At 38.1% G+C, this 23,939-nt stretch overlaps 1 protein-coding gene across 11 annotated transcripts in view; it reads left to right on the top strand.

The window, feature by feature from the left end:
- Positions 1-23,939, top strand: part of ENAH (ENAH actin regulator) — a 145,255-nt gene that overhangs the window by 89,707 nt on the left and 31,609 nt on the right. For all 11 annotated transcript variants that reach the window (XM_044762828.2, XM_070501675.1, XM_044762829.2 and 8 more), the window contains exon 4: positions 13,507-13,591. In XM_044762828.2, the coding sequence (XP_044618763.1) occupies positions 13,507-13,591 (85 nt within the window). The remainder of the gene's footprint in view (positions 1-13,506; positions 13,592-23,939) is intronic.

Genomic DNA, 23,939 nt, shown 5'->3' with positions numbered 1-23,939 from the left:
GGATTTTCTGGGGTTTTCTTTACATTATACTGAATTAGACTTTGAAGGGGGGACTTCCCCATCCACATAAATGTTGTTTTTTAGTTAAAGACAATTTTATTTCCCTGACTTTTGTTTAAATATTTCTGGTCTAGTATATTTCTCCTGCTCCTTTATTATAAAATTATGTACAGATTCATTCATTCTCATAGTTGTTCTCTGCCGTGTGCATTACTTAGATGGATTGGTGTGTATAGAGGTACTTAGACTACAGCTAGCACATAGCATACCTCCGACAAATTCTATTTAAGTTGCATCAGTTCTGTAAAAAAAACAATGTAGTTAAGCAAATTCGTCAATTACTGTGTGCCCAGCACTGTTCTGGTTGCTGGTAATAGGAAGGTGAATATGGCACAGATGCCGCCTTTGAGCATCTTGAAGTCTAGTGAGGCAGACAGCTGACTCTCAGTAGGTAATGTAAAGTAATAATTCGTCAGTCACACAGTACGTTGGAAAGATCTTGGGCTCTACCAGTTGGTGCTGGGGTTTTATAATGTGCTTGCTTCTGGACTCTTGCCGACACTGAAGGGTTTTTTCCCCCCTCCCTCTGTTTTGTTTTGTTTTTGAATAACAATGACTTGCTGTTGCTTTTATAGCTTATTTTCAGAGGGTATGAATAGTAAAAGACTAAGGTTTAACACGGAAAATGTCTAATGAAGAAAATAGAATAATATAAGCCTTTCTAGATTGAACTTAAATACTAAAAATATCATTTAAAATATGGTAATAAGTATTTTATGCACAGTTTTCCTGAAAAAGAAGTACTTTATTGAGTAACATATTAAGTCTTAAGAGTGGGAACATGACACTCCTAATATAAAGTTTCCTTAATTTTTACAAGTTTGGCAACATAAATGATGGCTTTTTTCATTTTCTTTGTTTGCCTTAATGTACTGATGTTTCGTCTGAACCACATGCCATCATGTTTGAATTGGCATACCAGAATTTATGGCCTGCTATTTATGAGACAATATATTTTTTAGAGAGTAGTGAAATAAAGATACATATTCTTACTGATATAATTATATTTCACAGACTGAAGTTAATGATTTTTAGTTTATAAACAAGTTTATTTTAATGTCCTTGCTGACAGCCCACACCAATAACTTTACTTGTACTGAATTCTGTTTAATAAACTCCATGTGAGGTAAATAAACCCAGTTTATTTAATTTTTTATGTATTCAACAAAACGGTTCTTTCAATAAAATTTTACATATTTTTGAATTTCAGAAAGTAAGTTTGGACATCTTTGTCATTTAGATATTAGTTGTCCTGCACTGTTTTGGAGATAAGTTGCTTCCTGGTTTCAGTGATGAAGTATCATGAATTATTGTACAGACAAAAGAAGAAGGGCCAGTGCAGTGGAGATCCCTGGAGAAGGCGACAGTCCTGGTTTTCCATGAACCATCCTGGATGGATGTGTGTTCAGAGTCAGGAGCTAAGAAACACCTTTGGTTTTTGATTCCTCCAGAAAAACAACCTGATGGCAGAGGAACTGCCGTGTGCCTTCCCAGACCAGCTCCGATGTTTGGAAAGGGCGTCTGGGTCCCAGCCCTCGGTCCCTCCAGCCACTTGGGGTCACATTGGTGTTAGTAATCGAGTCACATCCTTCATTGTTTACATCCAGTTCTCTTGTCAGAAACTAGAACCCGTTAGAGCTCCACCCGACTAAAGAGCTGTTTTGGGGAATAGAACTCCAGCACTGCATTTTGTTTTTCAAGTGAAAATAACGTTTTTTTCCTTGACTAAAAAGTCGTGTGCTTATTATAAAAATTGAAGCAGTTCAGAACAGCATAAGGAAGAAAGTAGTACCTAAAGTCCCACCACGCAGAGGTAATCACCTTCAATATTTTCCGTGATGGAAAAGGGGTAGGCATTGAGATATTTTTCAACTTTGTGTTGAAAAATAATAAACAATTCTGAGATGAAGAACACAGGCAGAACATGGCACTTTTGTTTCCGTCACGGCTTTATTGAGCTTTACTTGACATATCATAGTTTACTCATTTAAAGTGTACAATTCAGCGGTTTTTAGTACATTCACAAGGTTGTGCAGCTATCACCACGGTCAATTTTAGAACATTTTCATCACACCGAAAAGAAGGCATGCACCTTCAAACCATCGTCACCGTCCCCACACCTCGCCCACCCCAGGTCCTCCATACCTCCCTGCTCCTGGCAACCGCTAACCTGCTTTCTGTCTCTAGGCATTTGCCTACTCTGGACAGTTCATGTAAATGGACTCATGCAGTTGATGCTCTTGTGACTGGTTTCTTTTGCTTAGTATAACATTTTCAAGGTTCATACCTCTTATAGCATGTATCATACGTGACAATTTGAAAAGTAAAGCATAATAGAAAGCATCTATTCTTATATGTAGGTGTGCTTTCTAAGTTTCAACAATTGACTTTCTTGTTTTAACAATTGATTCTCTTGTTTTAAAGTTGTATGAGTATGGTGTACAGTGAAAAAAATGACTAAAATCAACATTTTTTAGATAAAGAGATTAAAAGCAAAGCAGAAAGCCTTCCTCAGATTCTTTAGTTCAAAAAAAAGTGAGCATTTAAAAACCTGGTAGATTGTGTAAAGCAGAACTGTGTAGTAATTTTTATGCCAAACTCAACGTAAATAGAATGAATACTTGACCAAATTTGTGAAATCTCCGAAGTTTATTCTTTTAGTCCCCAGGCTCAGTTTTATTGCCCAGAATTGTCCTGCCTTCATTTTTTTCCACACCCAAGTGCATTAGCTTAGAAACTTCATACTTTTTTGGTTCTCTTAATTCTTTTTCTCCTACAGAAATATGAAAGAACAGATATGGTCTTTGAAAGTCTCTGTATTATATTTTTAGAATGAAAATACTATTCTTGGTTAAGAGAGTTTCAGCTCTTTACATGTGGATGAGGGAGTGAAATTGCATGAGTTTCCTTAAACATGATCTGAGGCACCCTCATGTCCTTGAATGCAGGCCCCCTCCTGTACATGAGCCTTGCCCATAGAATTGGGTGCCTTGATCATTTTCTCTCCAAACTTTAAGTTTTTAGGCTTTTGAAGATCTATTTTCTCTTGGTCTCCCACTTTCTTTCTTGTCCGGTATGTTTGGACCACTTTGCCCAGTTTTAACATTGCATTAAAACTTTTCTCAAGTCTTTAGACAGATTCTTGATATTTCTTAGAAAATTTGATACTATCTAATTTCATATTTGTGCTTATTATCTCCTTTCAAATTTTTTGAAGTCACTAATAGGAAAAAATATAAAAGTAGAGAATAAGAATTCCCAGTGAAGGAGGGAGAAATAATTACCTTGGTTGTCTGGGGGCTAATAGTAAGTTGAGTGTTGACCATCAGAAAGTTCTAATTAGTAAAAAAAATAAGCATCCCAGTTGACCAAGAAAAGAGTATCATGGGCAGAAGGCATGTGCATGTGCATATAAATAGCATGTGTGAAAAATTCGAAGACCAGTGTACCTGGAGCATAGAGAGTGACAAAGTATGAATTGGATGAGATAGGCACATTGCAGGAGAAAGCGCTGGATTTTAATATTTACCTTAGGAGCAGTGGGAAGCAATTGAAGAGATTTTCCTAAGGGAGATGATTTGCTTTGGTTTAGTTACTGAAGTATCATTGGCTGCTAGTGGGAAGGGGGGAGGTACCAAGATGAGAATGGGCAGCTTGATTAGATGATGCTATTGTAGGAGCCTAGGCTGGTAGTCTCTTAATTTTTGAACTTATCTCCTAATATGTGTGCCTTTATAGTTTATGTATATTTACTTCAGTTGGCATATTGCATACATTATAAAATATTAAAAAAATAGAAATCTAAAAATGATGATGAAAAAATGAACAGAAATAGAGTGCTGCCACTTTCTTTCACATCCCAGTGTCTGTTTAGCATTCTGTATCCCACTTTGAAAACCACTAGTCTAAACAAGGGGTCATGGAATGTGAACGCTGGCTATGGAGATAGTTTGGCGAGAGAAATGAGGAGGTTGAATTAACAGGGCTTGGAAACTGGTTAAATGGTAGTAATAGTAGAGAAGGAGGGGGTGAGGAAGGCCCTAGATTTCTGGTTTGGGTAACTGCATAGATAATAGCGCTGGTTAGAGAGTTAACACATGCTCGAGTGATAAGCTCATCATGTTTAAGCAGCATTCTACCTGAATGCAGTGTTTTCTCTGAGCATCTGCTTAGTAACAGAGGGCAGGAGGTAGGAAGGTGATTTGATGGACAGGTCTTGATCTCTGCTCAGGAAGAAGCAGCAGAGAAATGAATGGGGGACATGGGTTGCTCTCGCCTTGGGAAGTATTAAGATATGACATGATTGGTAAATTATAGGCCCCTCAACTTCTGGTTGACTCTTGACATTTCTTTTGCTAGAAGCAGAGCCATCCGTTCCACAACTGAAATAAATGGTTTACAGAATAGATGCTGGACCGAGGAGCATATTGAGACCATTGTCAGTCAAGCCTAGTAAATTACCAGCAGTTTATCGGCTGTTAGCCGTCATTTTCATATTTGCTTAGAACGGAATAAAATGCATTTGAGGCCATAAGTTGGGGGAGAATTAAAGAAACAGGGGGGTGGGGGAACCCAATCATGTATATAGTTTTGCCTAAGATTCAATAAAACAAAAAAGAGAGGGAGAGGGTTCTATATGATGGTGTTTTTTCATATGTGGCTATGGATGCTCCATTTCCTGAGCTGTATAAGGATTTTCTTTTATTAAGAACGGCTTCTATTTTAAAACAAAATTTGAAGTTCTTTTGAAAATGTTTTCAAATACTAGTTTAAAGGTGCCGTCACTTTGGATAAAATTTACTATTTGTATATCTCATGTCTCCTGGCACAGTGCACTGGGTACCTGTTTTTTCCCCCCAGCTTTATTGAGGTGTAATTGACAAGTAAAATTAGGAGATACTTAAGGTGTGCATTGTGGTCATCTGCTATGTGTATACATTGTAAAGGGACTCCTCTCTTCAAGTTAATTAGCATATCTGTCACCTCACCTCACATATAGCTTTTTTTTGGGTAAGAATATTTAAGTTCTGCTCTCAGCAAATTTCACCTAGCTTTACGTTAGATCCTCAGACCTTATTCATCTTATTGCTGGAAGTCTGTACCCTTTTACCAGCCTCTCCCTGTTTCTGCCACCCCCAGCCCCTGGGAACCACTTTTCTACTCTGTTTCTGTGGGTTTGACTTTTTTAGACTCCCCATACAAGTGATACCATGCAGTCCTTGTCTTTCTCTGTCTGGCTTATTTCACTTAGCCTAATGCCCTCAAGGTCTGTCCATGCTGTCACAAACAGTGGGATTTCCTTCTTTCTCATGGCTGAATATTATTCCATTGTGTAAATATAAACTGCATCTTCCTTATCCATTCATCTTAGATTGTTTACGTATCTTGACCATTGTGAATAATGCTGCAGTGAACGTGGGAGTGCAGATTATTCTTTGAGATCCAATTTTCACTTCCTTTGGATATAGTTCCGGAAGTGGTCTTGCTGGGTCGTATGGTAGCTCTATTCTTAACATTCTGAGGAAGCTCCATACTGTTTTCCCTAGCGGCTACACCGATTTACATTTCCATGGTGCCTGTTGCTTTGAATGCAGGCAGCCATGGCACTGCAGGGTCTCCCTCCGTTCTGTTCCGGATACCTTAGAACAACACGCACACATTTGCTTTCGTGCCTTCGTGTAATGTTTGTAGTAGATCTTTGCAGTCTTGAGGGTAATACCTGGGGGCCCATTGGTGGTCAGAGTGTGAACCCTGCTAATTTGGATGCTGATGCTGTGCTCACTCAACAGACCAGCTTTCCAGAGTGCCAATCAATTCAAAACCAACTTTAAGCAAGCATCTCGTTTAATCCTCAGAAAAAATGCTGAGATAGGTCATATCCGCATTACAAATTGCCTTGGGGTTAACGGCTAATCGTGGAAACCTCTAATGTTAAAACATAGGAATGCTAAGGGTCTGCTATAGTAATTATATGTAGAAATGAAATATTGTAATGCTGATCAAATCTAAACAGCCTGTCATTTTCTGCTGCTCACATCTCACCCAGGGTTTCTACATTTCCCTGCTCGTCCAAAAAAAAACACCTAATGGTAGGGAATGTTAAAAGGAGGGGGGAAAGCCTGTGGGACAGCTGTTTTACAAACCACGTTAGAGATAAATGAACAACCATGACAAGATTGTTGTAAGGTCAGCGTAGCTGATAAACTTGGCCATTTTTCTTCTCTGTAAGTCTGATACAGATGCTAAATTTTGCCTTTTTTTGATACGTGAACCTCCTCAGTTCATGCTTTCCTTTATGGCCCATCCTAATTTCTGTCAACCCAAAGCCTATTTTAATATGGCTAACTTAAAAGAGAAATGGCCTTTCATAGGCAAAATGTAAGATAGATGGAATATGACGCTAGTCCTAAAACTGATTATGCTGTAATCATCGTATTACTGAATTTACTCCATCTGGCCAATGACTGTTCTTTCCCATATTCACCCCTCCTTCCTTGAATGAGTGAAGAAAGAGTTAATAGCATCATATTAAGCAGGAAGTGCTGTTAGCCTTATGCATATGATGGATGAATAATTTAGTATCTTCAGGAAATGCAAACTGCAGTAGAATTCAAGCAACCTTATCAGAATTTAGATCAGTATTTTACGTGATGTTATGAAGTAAAAGTCTAGAAAGAGGAAATGCTTAAAGATACCAAGAGCAAGAATGTTGCATAATAGTTTAAACTGTGGCGAGATTGGGAGGTTTTGGTTGAAAACGTTTGTCTTACGCAATAATAACAGTTTACCTGCATTCTGACAATTGTCAGATGGCTTCTTGCCAAAATGATTGGTAATGGAATGTGGCAGTTTCTTTGCTGTCAGAGACGAGATAATTTCTCGGGTTTTTCTTGTAAGTTTTTATATTTTTCTTATTTGTTTCCCCTGTAAATATGAATTAAAGGAACTGAAAGGTAAAGCCTGAAAAGTAGGCATGTTTATTTAATAAAGGCTTTATAGAAGTAGTCATTGACAAACATCGGTAAGACAGATTTTTTTTTTGTTTAAACTTAAAATATACTTACTGAAAGTTTTCTAAACTGTTTATCTCCTTTGCAATGATCTAATTAGCTTGGTAGACAGTTTATATGTATGCCTGTGGTGTTATTTATGTCATTACTGCAAATATTGTGCATGCGACTTTAAAAATAATAGATTGAGTGGTTAGAAGTACTTAGCAAAGGTGACATTTATCAGTCTTATCTATTCTGTTTGTGTTTAAAATATCTGCTGTATGTAATATTTTTAAAGCAAAGTTTAAACTTAAATGGGATATATTAAATCTAATTTCTAAATGTGATAAGAAATTTTCTTGATTATTTAAGACATTGCCATTTTTAGATGTGCATTCTTTAAATATAAATTGGTTTGGTTCTGATTCTCTGCCAACTTTTTTAGTTAGCATAGACTGTGTTTTTAAAGAATCAGTTTTAGGGGAAATTCCAAATATTGTCTTGTTTGCATTTATGTAGTCTTTCTTAAGTCAGTATATTTTTAACCTGTTCATTGTTTCTTGCTTAATACCCATTGGAAAAAGAAAATCTTTCCCATGCTGAAAAGAAGGTCTTGAGGATTTTATAGAAAATTATTGCTGTGAAGTTTTGAATGTCACTAATATACTACTAAAATTTTTTAAAATTTTGTTTCTTCCACCTTGATTTTGAGCATCAGCTTGATTTTATATAAGCCCTTCCCCCTTTTCGTAAATTATCCCCTCCTTCTCATTGAGTTTTTCCTCTTAAAGAGAATTTACTTCATTAATACTTAAGGTAAATTTTGATGTAGATAACTTAAATATTAAATGGCTATTTTATGTGGCCACACATTTTTAATAAGATATTTCGTCAAATATGTACACATATATACGTATTGAGCAAAAAAGGAAGAATAAAATGTGGCTTGGTAAAACAATGATTAGTTTTGATGTTTTTCAAAGTGCAAAGCAAATGAAAATATTCGTATTTTACATCAGTCAATATAAAACACTTTAATTGCTGTAGGCTGTTTAAAATGGCTTTGGGTCATTTTCAGCTAGTAGAAATGAGCTCATCTCATGTTTAGTTGACCTTAAGCATTTCCCCTAAAGTTTTCTCAGCTGCAAATGTTCCTTTCTGAGCAATTCTAAAAGAGGGTAGTTATCCTGAAATTAACACTAATGGCCATAGATCTTGACTTCCTATACCTCAGCTCCATTTACTTTTTAAAATATAATTGTAAAACAGAGATCGATTGCACTCTCTGATTCTGTAACTCAGGAAATAGTTAAGCTCTAAGTGCATCATTTGATCTGTGGCTTATTATAGGGTTTTTCCACAAATACGATGACACATAAATTTTTTTTAAAGCTCATGTTAAAGAGGATACGTTTTTATTAAATTACAGAGCTTCCAGAACGAGGATCTAGATAGTATGTCTAAATACATTTTGAACCTTTCAAAGCACCTGTTAGTTTATGTGCGTTCTTCAGATGGCCCCGCTGTCCTTTGACGTTTCTAACACCAAGGTGTCTGTTGCAGCCCAGAGCAAGGTTACTGCTACCCAGGACAGCACTAATTTGCGATGTATTTTCTGTGGTAAGCAACATTACGTTTACATTACTTTTTCAAGCTGTGGTACATACTACTTGCACATTTCCATGACTTTTGTTTCCTGAGGCCATGGTCTGGTTCGTGGTTTGGGGTATATGGCCAGCTGCTGTCTTATGTTGTGATATTTGTTGTGGTTCATGTAGGTGGTTTGGTCAGCTTTCGAGTTGGCTTCTTAGGATTTAGTTAATAGTAGGATCTTAAAAAAACTAAGTCTTGCCTGCTTCTTCCAACACGAATGAGGGGTTTTTGTTTGTTCGTTCGTTTTTGTTTTCAACTATTTTGTTTGAAAGCAATCTTTTAATTTAGCGTTTAAGAAAAACAATTATATCCATCTTTATACTATGATTTGGGGATGTCAGTGTGCCTTATTGGAAGGGAGCTTTTACTTCACTTGAATGAATTTCTAGGTGTGCCTGTTGTGAGGCAGATGTAAGCTCTTCCTTCTTTCATGGTCTGATTTCTGACCGGCAGCCTCCTTTAGTCAGTAGCTCAGATACGTGTGGCTCAGGAGTGAATCCAGGCTGATGGAGTGTTTTCTTTCACACTCATGTACACGTGTGCACATATATATATTGTTTGCAGGGAGAAACCAGATATGTCACTTAGCCACCCCAAATTACAGTTAATCAGATACATCATATCCTTGTTCTTGAACAGGGATGTTTCTGTATGTTTGTACACACACACACAAACAGACGCACACACGCAGACACTCTTGTCTGAATTCTTCTTATCCTCCTGTGATTCTAAAACTTTGTTTTGAAAACCCGAGTTCAAAAAGTGACTTTTAAATCTTAGATTTTTTTGACTCATATATGCCTTTCTGACTCCTGTATACCTTGGCTGACCAGCTTGTTTTATGAGAGAGAAAATTATAAAATGACGTACTGCTAAAAGTTTATATAAACAGTTCAGCTGTGTTATATGTACTTTATCCACGTGACTCAGAGTTTTTGACTTGATTCTTCAGTTGTACTGATACTGTTTCTTTACCTCCAAAGAAAATTATTTTAAAACATATGTGCTTACTGGTTTAGGCAAAGAAGCATGTGTTAAAAATTTCCAAAAGTGAAAATTCTAATGTATTTCTCAATCACCGAAGCTTACATCTTACGATGGCCCCAGGTGACACAGTTAGAGCTGCCAGCCTATTGTACCGCTCTTTGCAGACCCCCTCTCTGTCCCAGATTCCAGTTATTCAGTGCAGATTAGGTGTCTCATCAGTAACTTTTGTGTCTGATTTTTCTGCCTCCTCCTGGGGGATCTCCAGGCCATCTTGTGAACTAGTCACGAGTCATTATTCATATTTGTTTTATGAGGACTCTCTTTAGTTCATTTTGAAAACCTACTTGATGTTCTATACTTGGCTACTTATACATTGAGTTCCACGTGCAGAATAAGAGACTCAGTTTACCCAATTGCAGAGAAAAGATTGGTTTGGCCTTCATCATGTGTTAACATGCAGATCTCTCCCCATTACTTACTACTACCTTTAATTGATTTAACTGTGTACAAATAATACCACATTACTAAGGTTAAACTTGATTGTATTGTGTATATTAACACCTATTTGTCTTTTTAGTCCTGTGTTTTTAAATAGTCTGTGGCTAAGTGTGGAATTTGTGGAAATTAAAATGTGGCAGTTAAGTGAAATAAGCTTTAGCCAAAGCTCAATATTGAAGTCAAGACTGAAATGCCATTCATTCCTGGTTGAGAGATACTCTATTCTGATTTCCGTCATTTATAAGACACCATGTCAGTGACATGGACACGTTTTCTCTGTTAGAAACAGTAATTCACGTACTTTGCTATATGAATTCTAGCCAGGACAAATTAAGATCAACCATTGTCTTTGGCTGTGGTAATAAAACAGAGAAAACTAGTCCTCAAATAGCTACTGTTCTTTATGATAATATAGTCGGAACAAAGCAGCTTCCCTTGTTTCTTCTCTTTTTTTCCAAAAGAGAACTGTTAACCACCATATGATGCTCATAAAATATTGTCATTTGCCCACTGGTTAGGAAAGTACCTTTTTTGCATTCTATGAGAACACAGATACTCACCTAGGAATATGGCCTATGTGGAGTAAGTAATAGTTATATTCCAGACAATACGGTGGCAGCTGACAGCCTTGCCTAATCTCAGTTGCTGCTTCATGTTGTATGTGATGCCTTCAGTATAATTTACCAATTGTATAACCCAGAAGAATGTTTGACGAGAAGGAAAAATGTAATTGTGTACCTGAAGTTTATAATTTACCTAGAATTCTTTTATTTGATGCTTACAGCATATTTATATTATTTTTTAAATGCACATGAATTTCAATGTGCTCGTTATTGTGACTTGACAATATTGATGAAGAGATGAACAAAACAGCCAGATTAAATATAGACATGAGAAAATGCCAAGGGAAAGGCTTCTCCTCTCTTGCCTGCCATTTAAGAAATGTCTATGGAAAGACAAACAGGCCATTATCACAAAGAACCATGTAGAAAAGAATTTTAAGAGCTGTTCTTGGATCAAAATTCCCCCCACTTTAAAAAGCCCTTCCTTGAAGTTTTTCTATGCTTCTCAGCTGCATGAATAAAATGTAGTAAATTATTTTTATAATTAATGATATCAGCCAGAAAATATTGCCCATATTTTTAAAACAAGTTTTCTAAGTAAACTTTAACTTAAAATCCAAAATAGTTTCTGTAAAGTGCTAAGATACTTTTTTCTCATTCAGATTTTTTTGAGTTATATCCAACTTTTGTTAGTTTTTTTTTTTAAAAACCTCTTTAATAAAAATCAATAGGATTGAGTTGAAATTTTGACATCTTTTTCTTGAATTTGTATATTTGAGTTAAAACTTACATTGGTCGATGTTAGTTGGTGAATTCTGTTAACATGGTTGAGCTATAATGCCTGCCCTCGGTGTCGGTAGTGTGATTGCATTGTTCTTTGAGATGGATGGCAGGCAAGTCTAACCTGCTCACATCCAGCTGTTTAATTATTTGAGCAGCATGAGGTTTTCACTTAAATACACAAACATTATTTTAAGAAATAGTTAAACCATAATGGTCTTGTAAATTGTCCATGCTAAATGCTCACATTTAGTATTTTTGGGTAAACATACCTTTGGATACATAAAATACTTCACCCAAATACTTTATATTTTCTCAAATTTACCCTCTCACCTTGTCTGTCCCCCTCCTTCTGCCAGAAGACATATCTTTTCCCTGTAAAGTATTAAGCGTATGGCTTAATATGACAGTCTGTTTTGCATCATTGTGTTAATTTCTGGAAGAAGGAAAGCCTACCAGTCTGTTGACTAGACAAGTTATAGATTTTCATTTATGCAAACATTCAAGTGCATATTTAATTTTAATTTAAAAAGCTTTTTGATTTTGTTGTTGTTGTTGTTGTTACTGATTACATGGCATTAATATATTTTTATATTTCCTTTATGTGGTTCTCAAAATAGCAGTCTTTTAGGAAATCTAATGAGCTATATCACTGCATTTGTCATCTCATTTGTCTTTAGAGGACAAATTAAATGATTAATTTAAAAACGTGTAAAGAGATGAGGAAAAAAATTAGTAGGTAAGTTCAGACCAGATTATTTATTTTTCTGCACTTGGGATATGCTAGTACTGTATTACATTCTAATGAACCGTATCCTTCCAGTTGTGAAGACTGCTCCACTAGTATAAAATAGATACTTTGCGCTCTTAACTCACAGATTATAAGAATTTGCTGTAGTGCACAGAGCATTTATTTATTCACTGATTTTTATACTAGTGGTCTACAAAACACTTTCAGAATATCCGCTAGGGCATTTGCTGGCACACTAGGATTCACAAATACGGACAGCATCATTACTCATATATTTCTCTCCAAGAGTGGAAGATAACTACCATTTCTTTATTCTCTTATTTACTGCATTAGATTTCAAGATTGTTCTATTGTAAGCCTAGGCATTGTACATTAGGTCTAGTATTTATTTATCTCATTTTATGATACATTTAATTTTTATATCCAGTGACATTAAAATGTCCCATAATTTAGTGGCATTCTTCATAAGATGCTAAAAATGGATCTCCATTGTACTTGATATGTGGGAATGGATGGTCATTAGTTTCTCATGACAGAATCATGTTGTTGGTTTGAATGTAGGGTTTTTTTTTTTAACCCCAAATGAAAAGTTATTAAGATTACCTCTGTTCCATTAAAAATTCAGATACGTAGGTTAATTATATATGGAAGTTTAGCAAATGTTTGTTTTCACCAGTGCTGGAAATGCCAGGCCGTTAAATAAGAATCGCAGCTTAAATTGGGCAAATTTGATAAATGCATTAGCAATCGTCAGTCTAGTAATAAGGTTCTCATGCTCTCTCTCTCCTGTTTTTCATTTCCAGTGTTCTATTTAGGTGAGTTTGAATTCTGATTTTTCATTTGAGTTCTCCCTCTCCACTCCATGAATAAGCCCCCCAAAGAGAATGTCTCATTGTCGTAGAAAATGTCGAGCTTAGGTGCCTATTCAAATGCTCATTGAACACTTGTTTGACTCAAGCTCTTCATATATAAATGTTTATTTTTCCTTTATTGTTGACGTTTTCCATTTGTTTCAAGTAAGCCTTCTGGAGATGATGATAATATTATGTTGCAGTCTTTCATTTGCTCTGTGTTATGTAAAGCTTCTATTTTATTTTGCTAAACAAAAAGAAGGAACATTTGTAAATATGTGATGGTTTTATGTTACTCTCATGATTTTATCTCCTCTGTCCAGCTAAATATAAAGATAATGTTCATCTATAATGTTTTCCTCCCTTTTTAGGGCCAACATTGCCTAGACAAAATTCACAACTGCCTGCCCAGGTTCAAAATGGCCCATCACAAGAAGAATTGGAAATTCAAAGAAGGTAAATTCACAAGTTGTCGTTGGCACTTTTTCTTTTACTCAGGACCAAACTGGGAACACCCTAATATTGAAAGTAGGTTATGTCTTGGCAAACATTTAAAAGTCAGAACTGTTACTGTTATATTATTAAGTTTTGGAATTACTGTTAATAAGAGAGCAGATTCTTGTTGTGTTGGACAAGAGATGTTATGAAATTTCATATCTGCTTTTTGGGTAAAAATTGTACTAGTGTAGGTTTAACGTATTTTAAATACGCTCAACAGCATACAAACTGTCTTTACACTTCAAGGAGCCTTGTTTTTATGGTAGTTATAAATTAATCTTGGATCATTATGGCTTTCACATGACTAATTTAACTAGAAAGCTGAAATGGTCTTGGCTTTTCTATAAAGCATTGATCTTGGGATCTCACCGTGGGGTTTAGTAATGGAATACAGAATCATTCTCTTACGACTAAACTGCTAGTTGAATGTGATCAGTAACATTATCTTCATTATTTCAGTGCAGTTTAGAAATAACATTTGAAATTACAATACAGCCTCATTTAGGGGTAGTGTTTTCTGAATTAGCATATGGTCTCTGAATTATAAGCTACTTTGTAACAATAGTTTTATAAAATTCAGGTTAAATTCAGGTAATTAAAATTGAGCTAGTTAAACCAGGTGTCCCATTTTAAACAAATGAAAACTTTTTGGGAGATGTTGATATCGCATTTTATCACTAGTAGATTACCCCTGCTTTGTTCTGGAGAATTCGTAACTATTATATAGATGGACGTTTCCAGTTGAGAAGCATTTGCTCCATGGCAAGCCAGCATTTCATCTTGTGACCTCTGATTTGGATCTGACGTTTGAAACAGTCTTCATATTCTCTGTGTTGTCTTAATATTTGTGTCGTATTCCCCTGATGGACGGTCAAAGGGATCTCTTGCTATGGTTCCGTGTCGGCTGCTTTGGTGTCTAACTACTTAGCTCTTGAGGAAGGTCCTCTGGGAATCTCCCAAAATGAATTTTGTTTTTGCCATAGGCTATGTTTTCAGTAGATCGCTCTGGAAATAGCCTCCAAATTTGGTGAAAATCTGTCCAATTCTTTTGAGTGATGCTGTAACGGAAATAAATAAAATTAAGTTTCTGTGGAAATAGGAAAGCGTAGAAGATACAATTTCAGTTCCATGTGGAGAGTTTTAAACATACCCAAATAATTCCAAGAGTTAGAAATTATAATGATATTGTTGTCATACATAGAAAAACAGAGAAGTAATTAGTAAAAAATGATCATATGTTATTGAGAGTGACACATCTTTAGAAAACTAGGAGGAACCAGGAGAGAACCCAGAACATAATAGATAATCTCTGGTAATACAGAATGGACAAGCAGGTATTTCCTGAGACGGTTGCTGGAGGTCAGGACAATACAGGATAGAAACAGACCGTCGGAGGTACTCCTGGCTTGTTAAGGGTCCCCGATGGCTGATCCACTGCACAGAGGGTTGTCAGGGACTTGCAGCTTGCAATTTTGGTGTAAGAGAGTATTGAGTGAATTTTTAGTAATTGTTATAAAAACTCCAAGCCTCACGTATATGCTTTCTCCTATCAAAGTGCTCCCCTGTCAGTGCCCATCTGAACTTGAGGTTTTCCTGTTTGGATCTAAGTAGATACATAAGGGTTTGACAATTGACACTGTTGTCTATATTACTTATTTGTTTAGTTGAAGACTTGAACTCAGTCATTTTGAAGACTGAAATACAAGTTTCTGAAAAAGTGGTATGAATTTTTCAGTTATTTTCTTTCCGTAGCCATGCACAGACTCTTGTCGTGTTGATAAACCTTCCACGAGACAGCAATCAATTTCTTTCTCTTTCAGTATTAGTTTCATCTCCGTTTCTCTCTTTCCTCTCCTCCCATTTCCTCTTTAGTCTTGTGAAATCTGCTTTGCGTCTCCACAAGTCTGCTGGACACGTGGTTTCCCCTGTTGACTGGCTTCTGGTTTGAATGTCTCCTCTTAGTCCACGTCTGCCGCTTTTCTGTCTTCCTTTTGATGCTGTAGAGTCTCTTCTCTTTTGCTGACTCTTCTCTCTTTCTATCCTTTTCTGTACCTCTTCTTTTTCCTATATAGGGCCTTGCACTTAGCGATCTTTTTTCCTTTCTGTATGCAGTATACTTTTGACAAATTGATGATTTGGTTGGATGTTATTGTTTTCTCTTAACTTTTATGCTGGTGGCTTCCATATCCACAGTTCCCGCTGTGATCATCCACTACGGAGATCCAGACCCATATTTCCAGCTAAATGGAGTGTTATGGATCCTTTAAGAATTTGGTGAGAGCAGTAGACTACTGCCCTCTTCCCCCCGACCCCCAGGTCCTTCAGATATGTGTGCACGCACTTCAATGAAGAAACGTGTACCATTTCTGAGGGTCACGGAGCCCATACATTCCGACACTGGATCTTCAATGAGAATTCCTCTTGTAGAGCTCATCCATTTCGATGTCCTCCTGACACCTCAATTTTAACTCTTTATGATTTTATTCTTACTGTATGTTCCTTCTTCTCTTTAACATTCCTCCCAAATTTTCAGCTTATAAAGTCTGTAATTATCTTCATTCACAATCTCTCTTCAGGTATACTTTATTATTTCTTTCTCTAAAAGCCTCTTAGATTTCCTCTTCTGACAGTCTCGTTATTCCCTTATGTACTGCCATGGTTTTTAGTCAGTTTTTCTTTTTTTAACCTCGATCCCTTTTGGTTATTTCTACTTTATTACTGCCCGATTCATTTTTCTTAAACAAAGAAAATCTTAAACACTACAGGAGGGCCAAAAATGGGTGAAGGTCCTCTGCTACACGGTTGTGCCCCTCCCTCATAGGAATCCCCAGAATTAATCACTTTTAACCATTTCTCCTTTCAGTACTTCTAATGACTTCCTCCACTAAATAATATGTTTATGTTTCTATTTCTTGGTTAATCAAGTTGTAGCTAGTAGCTATTGACTCTCCACTGTGAAAAATGGTGCATTCTTTGCTTCACTTGCCAATTATCAGTAGTTATTATTTTTAGTTCCGCTGATGGTTTCTTTTCCAATCCTGTGTCTTAACTTTAGACACTTACCTCTTAGCTCCTCCCTCGGAAGAGGACCCCAGTGGTGCTGGACATCTGCCTGTCCCTTTTCTTCCGTTCTCCAACCTGCTTTTGGCAGACATATCGTCTTTCTATTTTCAAGGTTTATACATTTGCAATGTTTCCATAAGTGTCGTTAAATCTTTGTCTTTAGGTTTGTAAGTGATCTCCCCCACCTCAACTTCTAGAATCTTCTTAAACCTTCTGATTAACCATGGTGGTCTGACTAGATATGATTTGGGTTTTGGCCTTTTCCCCCCACTTATTTAGCTCAGTATTTAGTGTACCTTTTCTATTTGAAGACTTGGCCACAACTCTTAAAATTAAAAAAAAAATTATGTCTTTAACCATTTCCATCTCTCTGATTTCTCTGTTGTTTTTTGGGGGGCAACTCCTACTGGTCAAATGGTGGACCTCCCGGATTATTGTCTTAGGATCCTTACCTTTTATCATTTTCTGCCTCCCTTTTTTTTGTTTTGTATTCTTGATGGGTTCTTTTTCTTGAGGAAGATTGGCCCTGAACCAGCATCTGTGCCCATCTTCCTCTACTTTACATGTGGGACGCCCCCACAGCATGGCTTGATAGGCGGTTTGTAGATCTGTGCCGGATCTGAACTACTGAACTGTGGGCCACTGAAGGGGAGCATGCGAACTTAACTGCTGCGCCACCGGGCCGGCCCCTGTCATTGACGATATTTTTAACCGTAGATGCTAGACCAGCCCTATCTGGTAGAACTGTGAGCCATGTATGTAATTAAATTTTTTCTAGTAGCCAATATTAGCAAAAGTAAAAGGAAACAGGTGAAATTAATTTTAATAATGTATTTTATTTAACCCAGTGTATCCAAAATATTATCATTTCAACATGAAATAAGTATAAAAATTATTAAGATATTTTACATTCTAATTTTCATCCCGAGTCTTCAAAATTCGATAGTATTTTACACTTACTGCATTTTTCTGTTCTAGTCACATCACAGGTGCTCAGGAGCCGCTTGTAGCCACTCATGGCCACCTAATTGGAAAGCAGAGTAGTAGGCTTTTTATTGAAAGTTTAATTTTAATTTTAATCTCCAACAGCTTTTTCTTTTTTGTAATTATTCCTTTATCGTAACAGCCTGTTCTAAATTCATGACCATATCTTAAGTCTCTCTTGTTTCTCTTTCTTTGCTTCAATTATCTCCCTCCTATAGAGTTGTATTGTTTATCTTAATGGTTTTACTCAAATATCTGGTGATCTTCAGTCGTCATTTATTTCTATGAAAGAATTAGGTTGAATGAGATCAGTGCTTGTCTTGGGTTTCCTCTTCCATCGCGGAGTTTAGATCTCTCCTGGGCAGCGTCTTCCCTGAGTGAGGGGGCTGCCAAGGAGGTCCGTGGAAGAAGGCAGAGCAGGTAGACTGACAGGCTCTCCCTCAGGACAAGAGTGGGGAGCAGACAGGCCTCAGGACCCCACAAATGCTTATCCACCAGACGCCCTAGCTCGCCTGAGTCAGCTTGTTCCGTTTCTTCAGAAAACTGTCTTCTGTGGCAGACGCCGTTCCTCCACTGAGCTGGGGTTGGAGAAGGGCTGGGCTGGGGCAGCTGTTCTTCAGACGAGGCGTGCCCCTTCCCGTTCTCTCTCCTTGCTGATCGCCAGTAGATCTTTGCCAGGTTCCTCTTCTCGTGTCTGCTTCAGCCGTTTTCAGTGTGCATTCTGGACTGTGGCTGCCTCCAGTCTTTGGTCCAGTTATATTCCAGACACCGTTTGTTCTAAGGGCTTAGGACACCTAGGGGAAGGCATGCGACACAGGGAGGCAAAAGCCTTACCCTAATCAGACAGTGAACAACAGACATGACGTGGTGTATGAGAAGATGCTAAGTGCTGTGGGAAGAAACAGAGCCAAGTAAAGGGGAGTGTATGTGGCAGAGAGGGAGAGGAGGTGCTGCTTGTAATTTTAAGTAGGTCGTTCAGGGTAGATCTTACTGAGATGAAAGGATGGCGTTAGCTGAGTGGATGTCTGGGTAGGTGCACTGTGCGCAGAGGGAACAGTAATGCAAAGGTCCTAAGGCAGCATTGTGCTTGTGTTACGGGGAAAAACAAGGAGGCCGTTGAGCCTGGAGCAGAGAGAACGAGAGGAGGAAACAAGAAAGAGTAGTGGATGAGTTTGAAGATAATGGGGAGTCATATCTTGCAGGACCTTGCAGGGGCTTGTAAAGAATTTAGCTTTTATTCTGAGAGATGTGAGGAACCACTGGATGATTTAATAGGAATGATCTAGATTAACATTTTAGCAGAATCAGTCTGGCTGCTCTGCTGAGGCTGGACTGCAGAGCAGCACGAGTGGAAGCTGCCCAGCAAGAAGCCAATTAAGGAATGACGTGGCGTCCGCCAGGTACTGGAGGTGGTGGGAAGTTAGCTTCTTAGATTTCCTGGTTGGTTGTCTGTGGGGTGTGAGAGAAGCGCAGGAGTTGTGTTTTTTAACCTGAGCCAGTGCGAAGGGTGGAGTTGACCTTAACCAAGATGTGAAAGACTGTGAGTAGAGGAGGTTTCGTTGGGGGATCTCAGAGATGAATTTTGAAGATAGGAGGTTGAGATTTTCCCTGGACATCCAAGTGGAGACGTTGAGTAGGTAGGTGGATGTACTAGTCCGTAGGAACTAGGCAAGAGGTCTAGCCGGAAAGCTCCTCTCTACCCTTCCTGTCTTCTAGAAATGGCATGATAAATTTGCTTTACTAATAACCACTCTCCTCAATTTTCTACTTACAATGGTTTTGTGTACAGTTTTATGATTTTTCTGGAATTCCAGTAGAATCTTGGAGTAGGCGAAGATAGTCTGACTGCTCAAATCTGCCAGCTTGAGTAGGAGTCCACATGCTCCGATGATGCTGTGTCCCTGCTCAGCGTTCCTGATGGCCGCCTCTCCTCACCTCCAGTTTCATTCTTTGGCCTGACGTTTCAGAACCCACCCTTTGTATCTCTTTCATTTCTCCTGCCTACCACTGTATCTATACTTGTTTTTTCCTCTTTACCTCTTCTGACACGCCTTTCTCATCTCTGTGTTGTCATTTTCTGTAAACTCTGCTTCAGGCCTAGTAATGGTTTTCTTTTCTGTACTCCTATGACTTAATCATACACTCATATTTTATTGTTTATTTTACATAGGAGTCTTACCTCCACAGTGACCGTTATAGGCTGCTTGAGAGTAGAGACCTGAATAATAATAGAGACCTGAGGCATCTTGCTTTTTAACACTGTAGTGTTTTCAAGTTATAAGAAAGGTATATGCCATTTTCCTTTGACCTTCATCCCATACAATCTATTTTTGCCTATGGTTAAACCACACTTAAAAAAAGATACTACAAGCCCCCAAAATACCGATTAAATTCTGTTAGACACTTAGTACTGGTCTTCACCTTTTCTCACCAGCAGCGGTTTCCCAGGTTAGGAAACACAATGGCAGAGGGATGCACAGCATGGTCTCGGGAGAAGTTTGCTTCCCAATAGAAATTCTATTTCCAAAATTTATTTCATGCCGTTATTCATATAAAAATAAATTTTCTTTTACTTGGTTTTATTTTCAGAGGCGTGATAAAATACCCTTGGGTGAACTTTTATTTCATAAGCTGAGTAACTTTGTCCTGTTAACTTTGGCTGTGTAACTGGCTCTTTTCTACCCCATTGCTAAGAATTGTAATGAAAAAGAATATTAATGTGCATCCTGGTATTCATGCATAAGTTTCAGTGGTTATATTTTTAGTATAAAGTTCGTATTATAATCAGTAATGTTACATTTCTGTTACTACTTTCAGGTGAGCTCTTGGGGGGTCTCATAAGTTGATTTTTGAAGACTGGGAAATGGTTTGTATTTGGCGAGCTAATAATAAGGAATGGGGTGGGAAGAGAAAGATGAACAAGGTGTTCCTCAGGCATGTGAACGCACGTATATGTTTCATATGCATAAAAAACTTTCTTGATAGGATTTTAGCTCAGAACCATAAATTATAAATGGGTTATCTTAATAGCTAAAAATTCTTATTCTTCGAATTATTTTTCTTAGCTTTTGAATATAGTTACAAAAAAAGAAATTAATTGCTTAAAGAAAAGCGTAACAGCATATTTAGAGTCTGATTTTGTTTAGAGAAATCAATTGCACTTTGAGGAATACCAGTGGCACTTCAGGCGCATCAGTTAGACAATGTGACAGACAAGAAATGGCCGTCCACTTTCTCGTTTACGCGATTTTGTTGAGGAGTGATGTTCTGGATTGAGTTGTGTCCTCCAAGAAAGATATGTCCTGGTCCCCAGTACCTCAAAATGTGACCTTACTTGAAAATAGAGTCATTAGTTAAGGTGAGGTCGTACTGGAGTAGGGTGGGCCCCCTTAATCCAACATGAGTGATAGCCCTGTAAGAAGAGAAAGACACAGAAGCAGGACGACCCTGTGAGGACACAGAGACACAGGGAGAGCACCAGTGAAGATGGAGGCAGACGGTGTAGCGATGCATCTGTAAGCCAGGGAACACCAGGAGTGTACCAGCCACGACCAGAAGCCAAAGAGAAGCGCGGACCAGATTCGGCCTGAGAGCCCTTAGAAGGAGCCAGCCCTGCCGACACCTCGATTTCAGGCTTCTAGACTCCAGTACCGAGAGAAGAAATTTCTGTTATTTTTAAGCCACCAAGTTTGTGGTTCTTTATTATGGCAGCTGTGAGATACTAATACAGGTGGCAGCTAACTTGGGAGACCAGCAAAAGTTAAAACAAGCCAAGACAGAGAAGAGAAGGGCTGAGTTGCTGTGGTGCCTGCCAATAGCAATCCATTTCACAATGCTGCACCCCAGAGGGTTAGTTAAAAGTCTTCATAAGGAGTCTTCAGATATCCACATTTTCTCCGCCACACCCAAACAGGAGACTGGAGATTTATTCTCTCCCAGAGATGCTCTAGGCCGGTACTGCTCCATGGGACTAGAATGCAAACTGTGTGTCATTTTAAAATTTTCTAGTGACCACATTTTTAGAGATTTAAAGGGAACAAGTGAAATTAATTTTAATAATAAAACTGTGCAGCTGAAATATGATTTCAATAGGTAATTGATACAAAAATTTTAGAGATATTTTACATTCTTTTTCTCATATAGGTATGAAAAATCTGGAGTTATGTTTTTATACTTAGAGCACATCTCAGTTCAGACAAGGAACATCTTCAGTGCTCAGTAGTGGCAGACAGCTAGTAGCTGCCATTTTGGACAGCACAGCAGTCTAGGCTGGAAGCTGGCAGACTATAACTTGCCGGCCACATCCGGCCCTGGGCTTGCTTTTGCATAGCCAAGAGCTGTGAATGGCTTTTACTTTTCTGCAGAGTTGTTTAAAAAAAAAAAAAAAAATTTAAAAAGAATATGCGACAGAGTACTTTGTGGCCCTTTGCAGAAAAAGTTTGGTGGCCGCTGGTCTAGACTGAGGTACACCAGCCCAGCTGTGAGGCAGGGAGAGGCGCCATAGTGGAAGGACGGGTTAGTGAAAGTTAGCCAAGTTGATTTCTTTCCCTTGCTCAGTTCTTAGACATCGGCAGCCAGACCTGTGGAGGCCAGGCAAGAAACTTTGAGAGTCCCCTTTGGGAAAATTGGCTTGGCCGAGAGAAAAGACAAAGATGTTGGCACTCAGGGTCCCTCCCAGTGAAGCTCATTTATTTAAGGGCTTCTGATCAGCTTTCGTGCCCTTTTTAAGTATGAATGGACAGCCAAGGATCGTCAGACCATTAAGGACAACTTCTGTAACATGAAGACAGATCAAAACAAACGAAAAATTGAAATTAGAGGAAATAATACAAGGAGCAAAAGAAAAATTAAAAATATTGTATAATTACTTCAGAGAACCAAGAGAATATATTTTATTCATAAAGCAAAAACTTGTAAGTTATTTAAAAAGAAACTTACAGAGCCTAAGAAAATGTACTTACAAATTAAAAAAAAAAAAAAACCAGCATATTAGTTTTAAGAATAGGAGGTTTGAGAAATAAGGTTGAAGAAATTGCCCTGAAAATAATGTAAAAGATAGAGGTAGTATATGAGAAAGAAAATGGAAGAAGATCAGATTAGCACATCTACTTCCCAATGATAGGCATTATGGGGGGAAAAGAACAAAAATGTGAGGAAACAGAATCTGTGAATACATAACAGAAGAAGATTTCCTGGAACTCAGTGGCTTGTCTGTGTAGGTCAGAGGACTGCAAACTTTTTCTGCAAAGGGCCAGATAGTAAATATTTTAGTTTGTGGGCCACAGGTTTCTATGGCAGCTGTTCAGCTCTTCCTTTGTAGCTTGCCACGACGATATGTAAATGATGGGCCTGGCCGGGTTTGGGCCTCCGACTGTCGTTTGCCAGGCCCCCTGGTCTAGAGTGAAAAGACTCACCAAGTGTCCAGACCAGTAAGTAGGAAAAACATAAAAAGGCCCACCACCAAGATATATATCACTGTGGAATTTTAGAGTACTTGAATAGAGAGAAGATTTTAAAAGCTTGGAATGGGACAAGGGAGGGAACTTCAAATTCCTGAGAGACTTCCAATCTGAACTTCTTCCTCTGTACAGCTTCCTAGGAAGCTACTGGAAGATGGATTCTATTAAATGAGAGTGTAAACCAAGAAGGATGAGACCACGGGAGGAGCCAGGTAGCCAGGGATCCGACTTCAGAAAGAGATGAGGGAATTCCCAGGGTGACTGAGGGGAAAGGAGAACCTAGGGAGCCGTCTGTCCGTCGGAGCCAGGAGGGCCGAGGCTCCTGATGGCGTGTTTCCGGGGGGAAGAAAAGCAAAAGGAGCAAACAAAAGTAGAATACTCACCTGATATGTTTGACCGTATTGAGAGGGTTTACAGTTCTATGGAGAGTTTGGGGTGAAATTGGAATAGGAAGAGAAACAAACGTCAAAAAGTAGTATTACTTTTAACACCAGAGTAAGAAATAAATTGTTGTGAAAGGTGACTGTAGTCAGCTATGAGTGAGTGAATGTTGACGTCTCCAAGGTGGTGGTAGGACTTTATTGGGACAATGAGGAAGGAGAGGTTTCAGGGGGTTGGAGGGTGTAGGGACTAAATCATTTGTTTGGTAGGAAATCAGTAGATAATACCCACATCTGAAAAACTAAGAAATATTAGTTCTAAATGGTTTAACTATATTTAGAGATATGAGATAAATACCAAAGTGTCAAAAGTAGGTGCTTCTGGGGAGCAAAATCAGAAGTGGTGAGGATTGTTTTGTT

Source organism: Equus asinus, chromosome 30 (genome assembly GCF_041296235.1).
Source record: "Equus asinus isolate D_3611 breed Donkey chromosome 30, EquAss-T2T_v2, whole genome shotgun sequence".
In the NCBI taxonomy this organism is placed as follows: domain Eukaryota; kingdom Metazoa; phylum Chordata; class Mammalia; order Perissodactyla; family Equidae; genus Equus; species Equus asinus.
The sequence above is the reverse complement of the archived record's forward strand: the minus strand, read 5'-3'. Positions and strand labels throughout refer to the sequence as shown.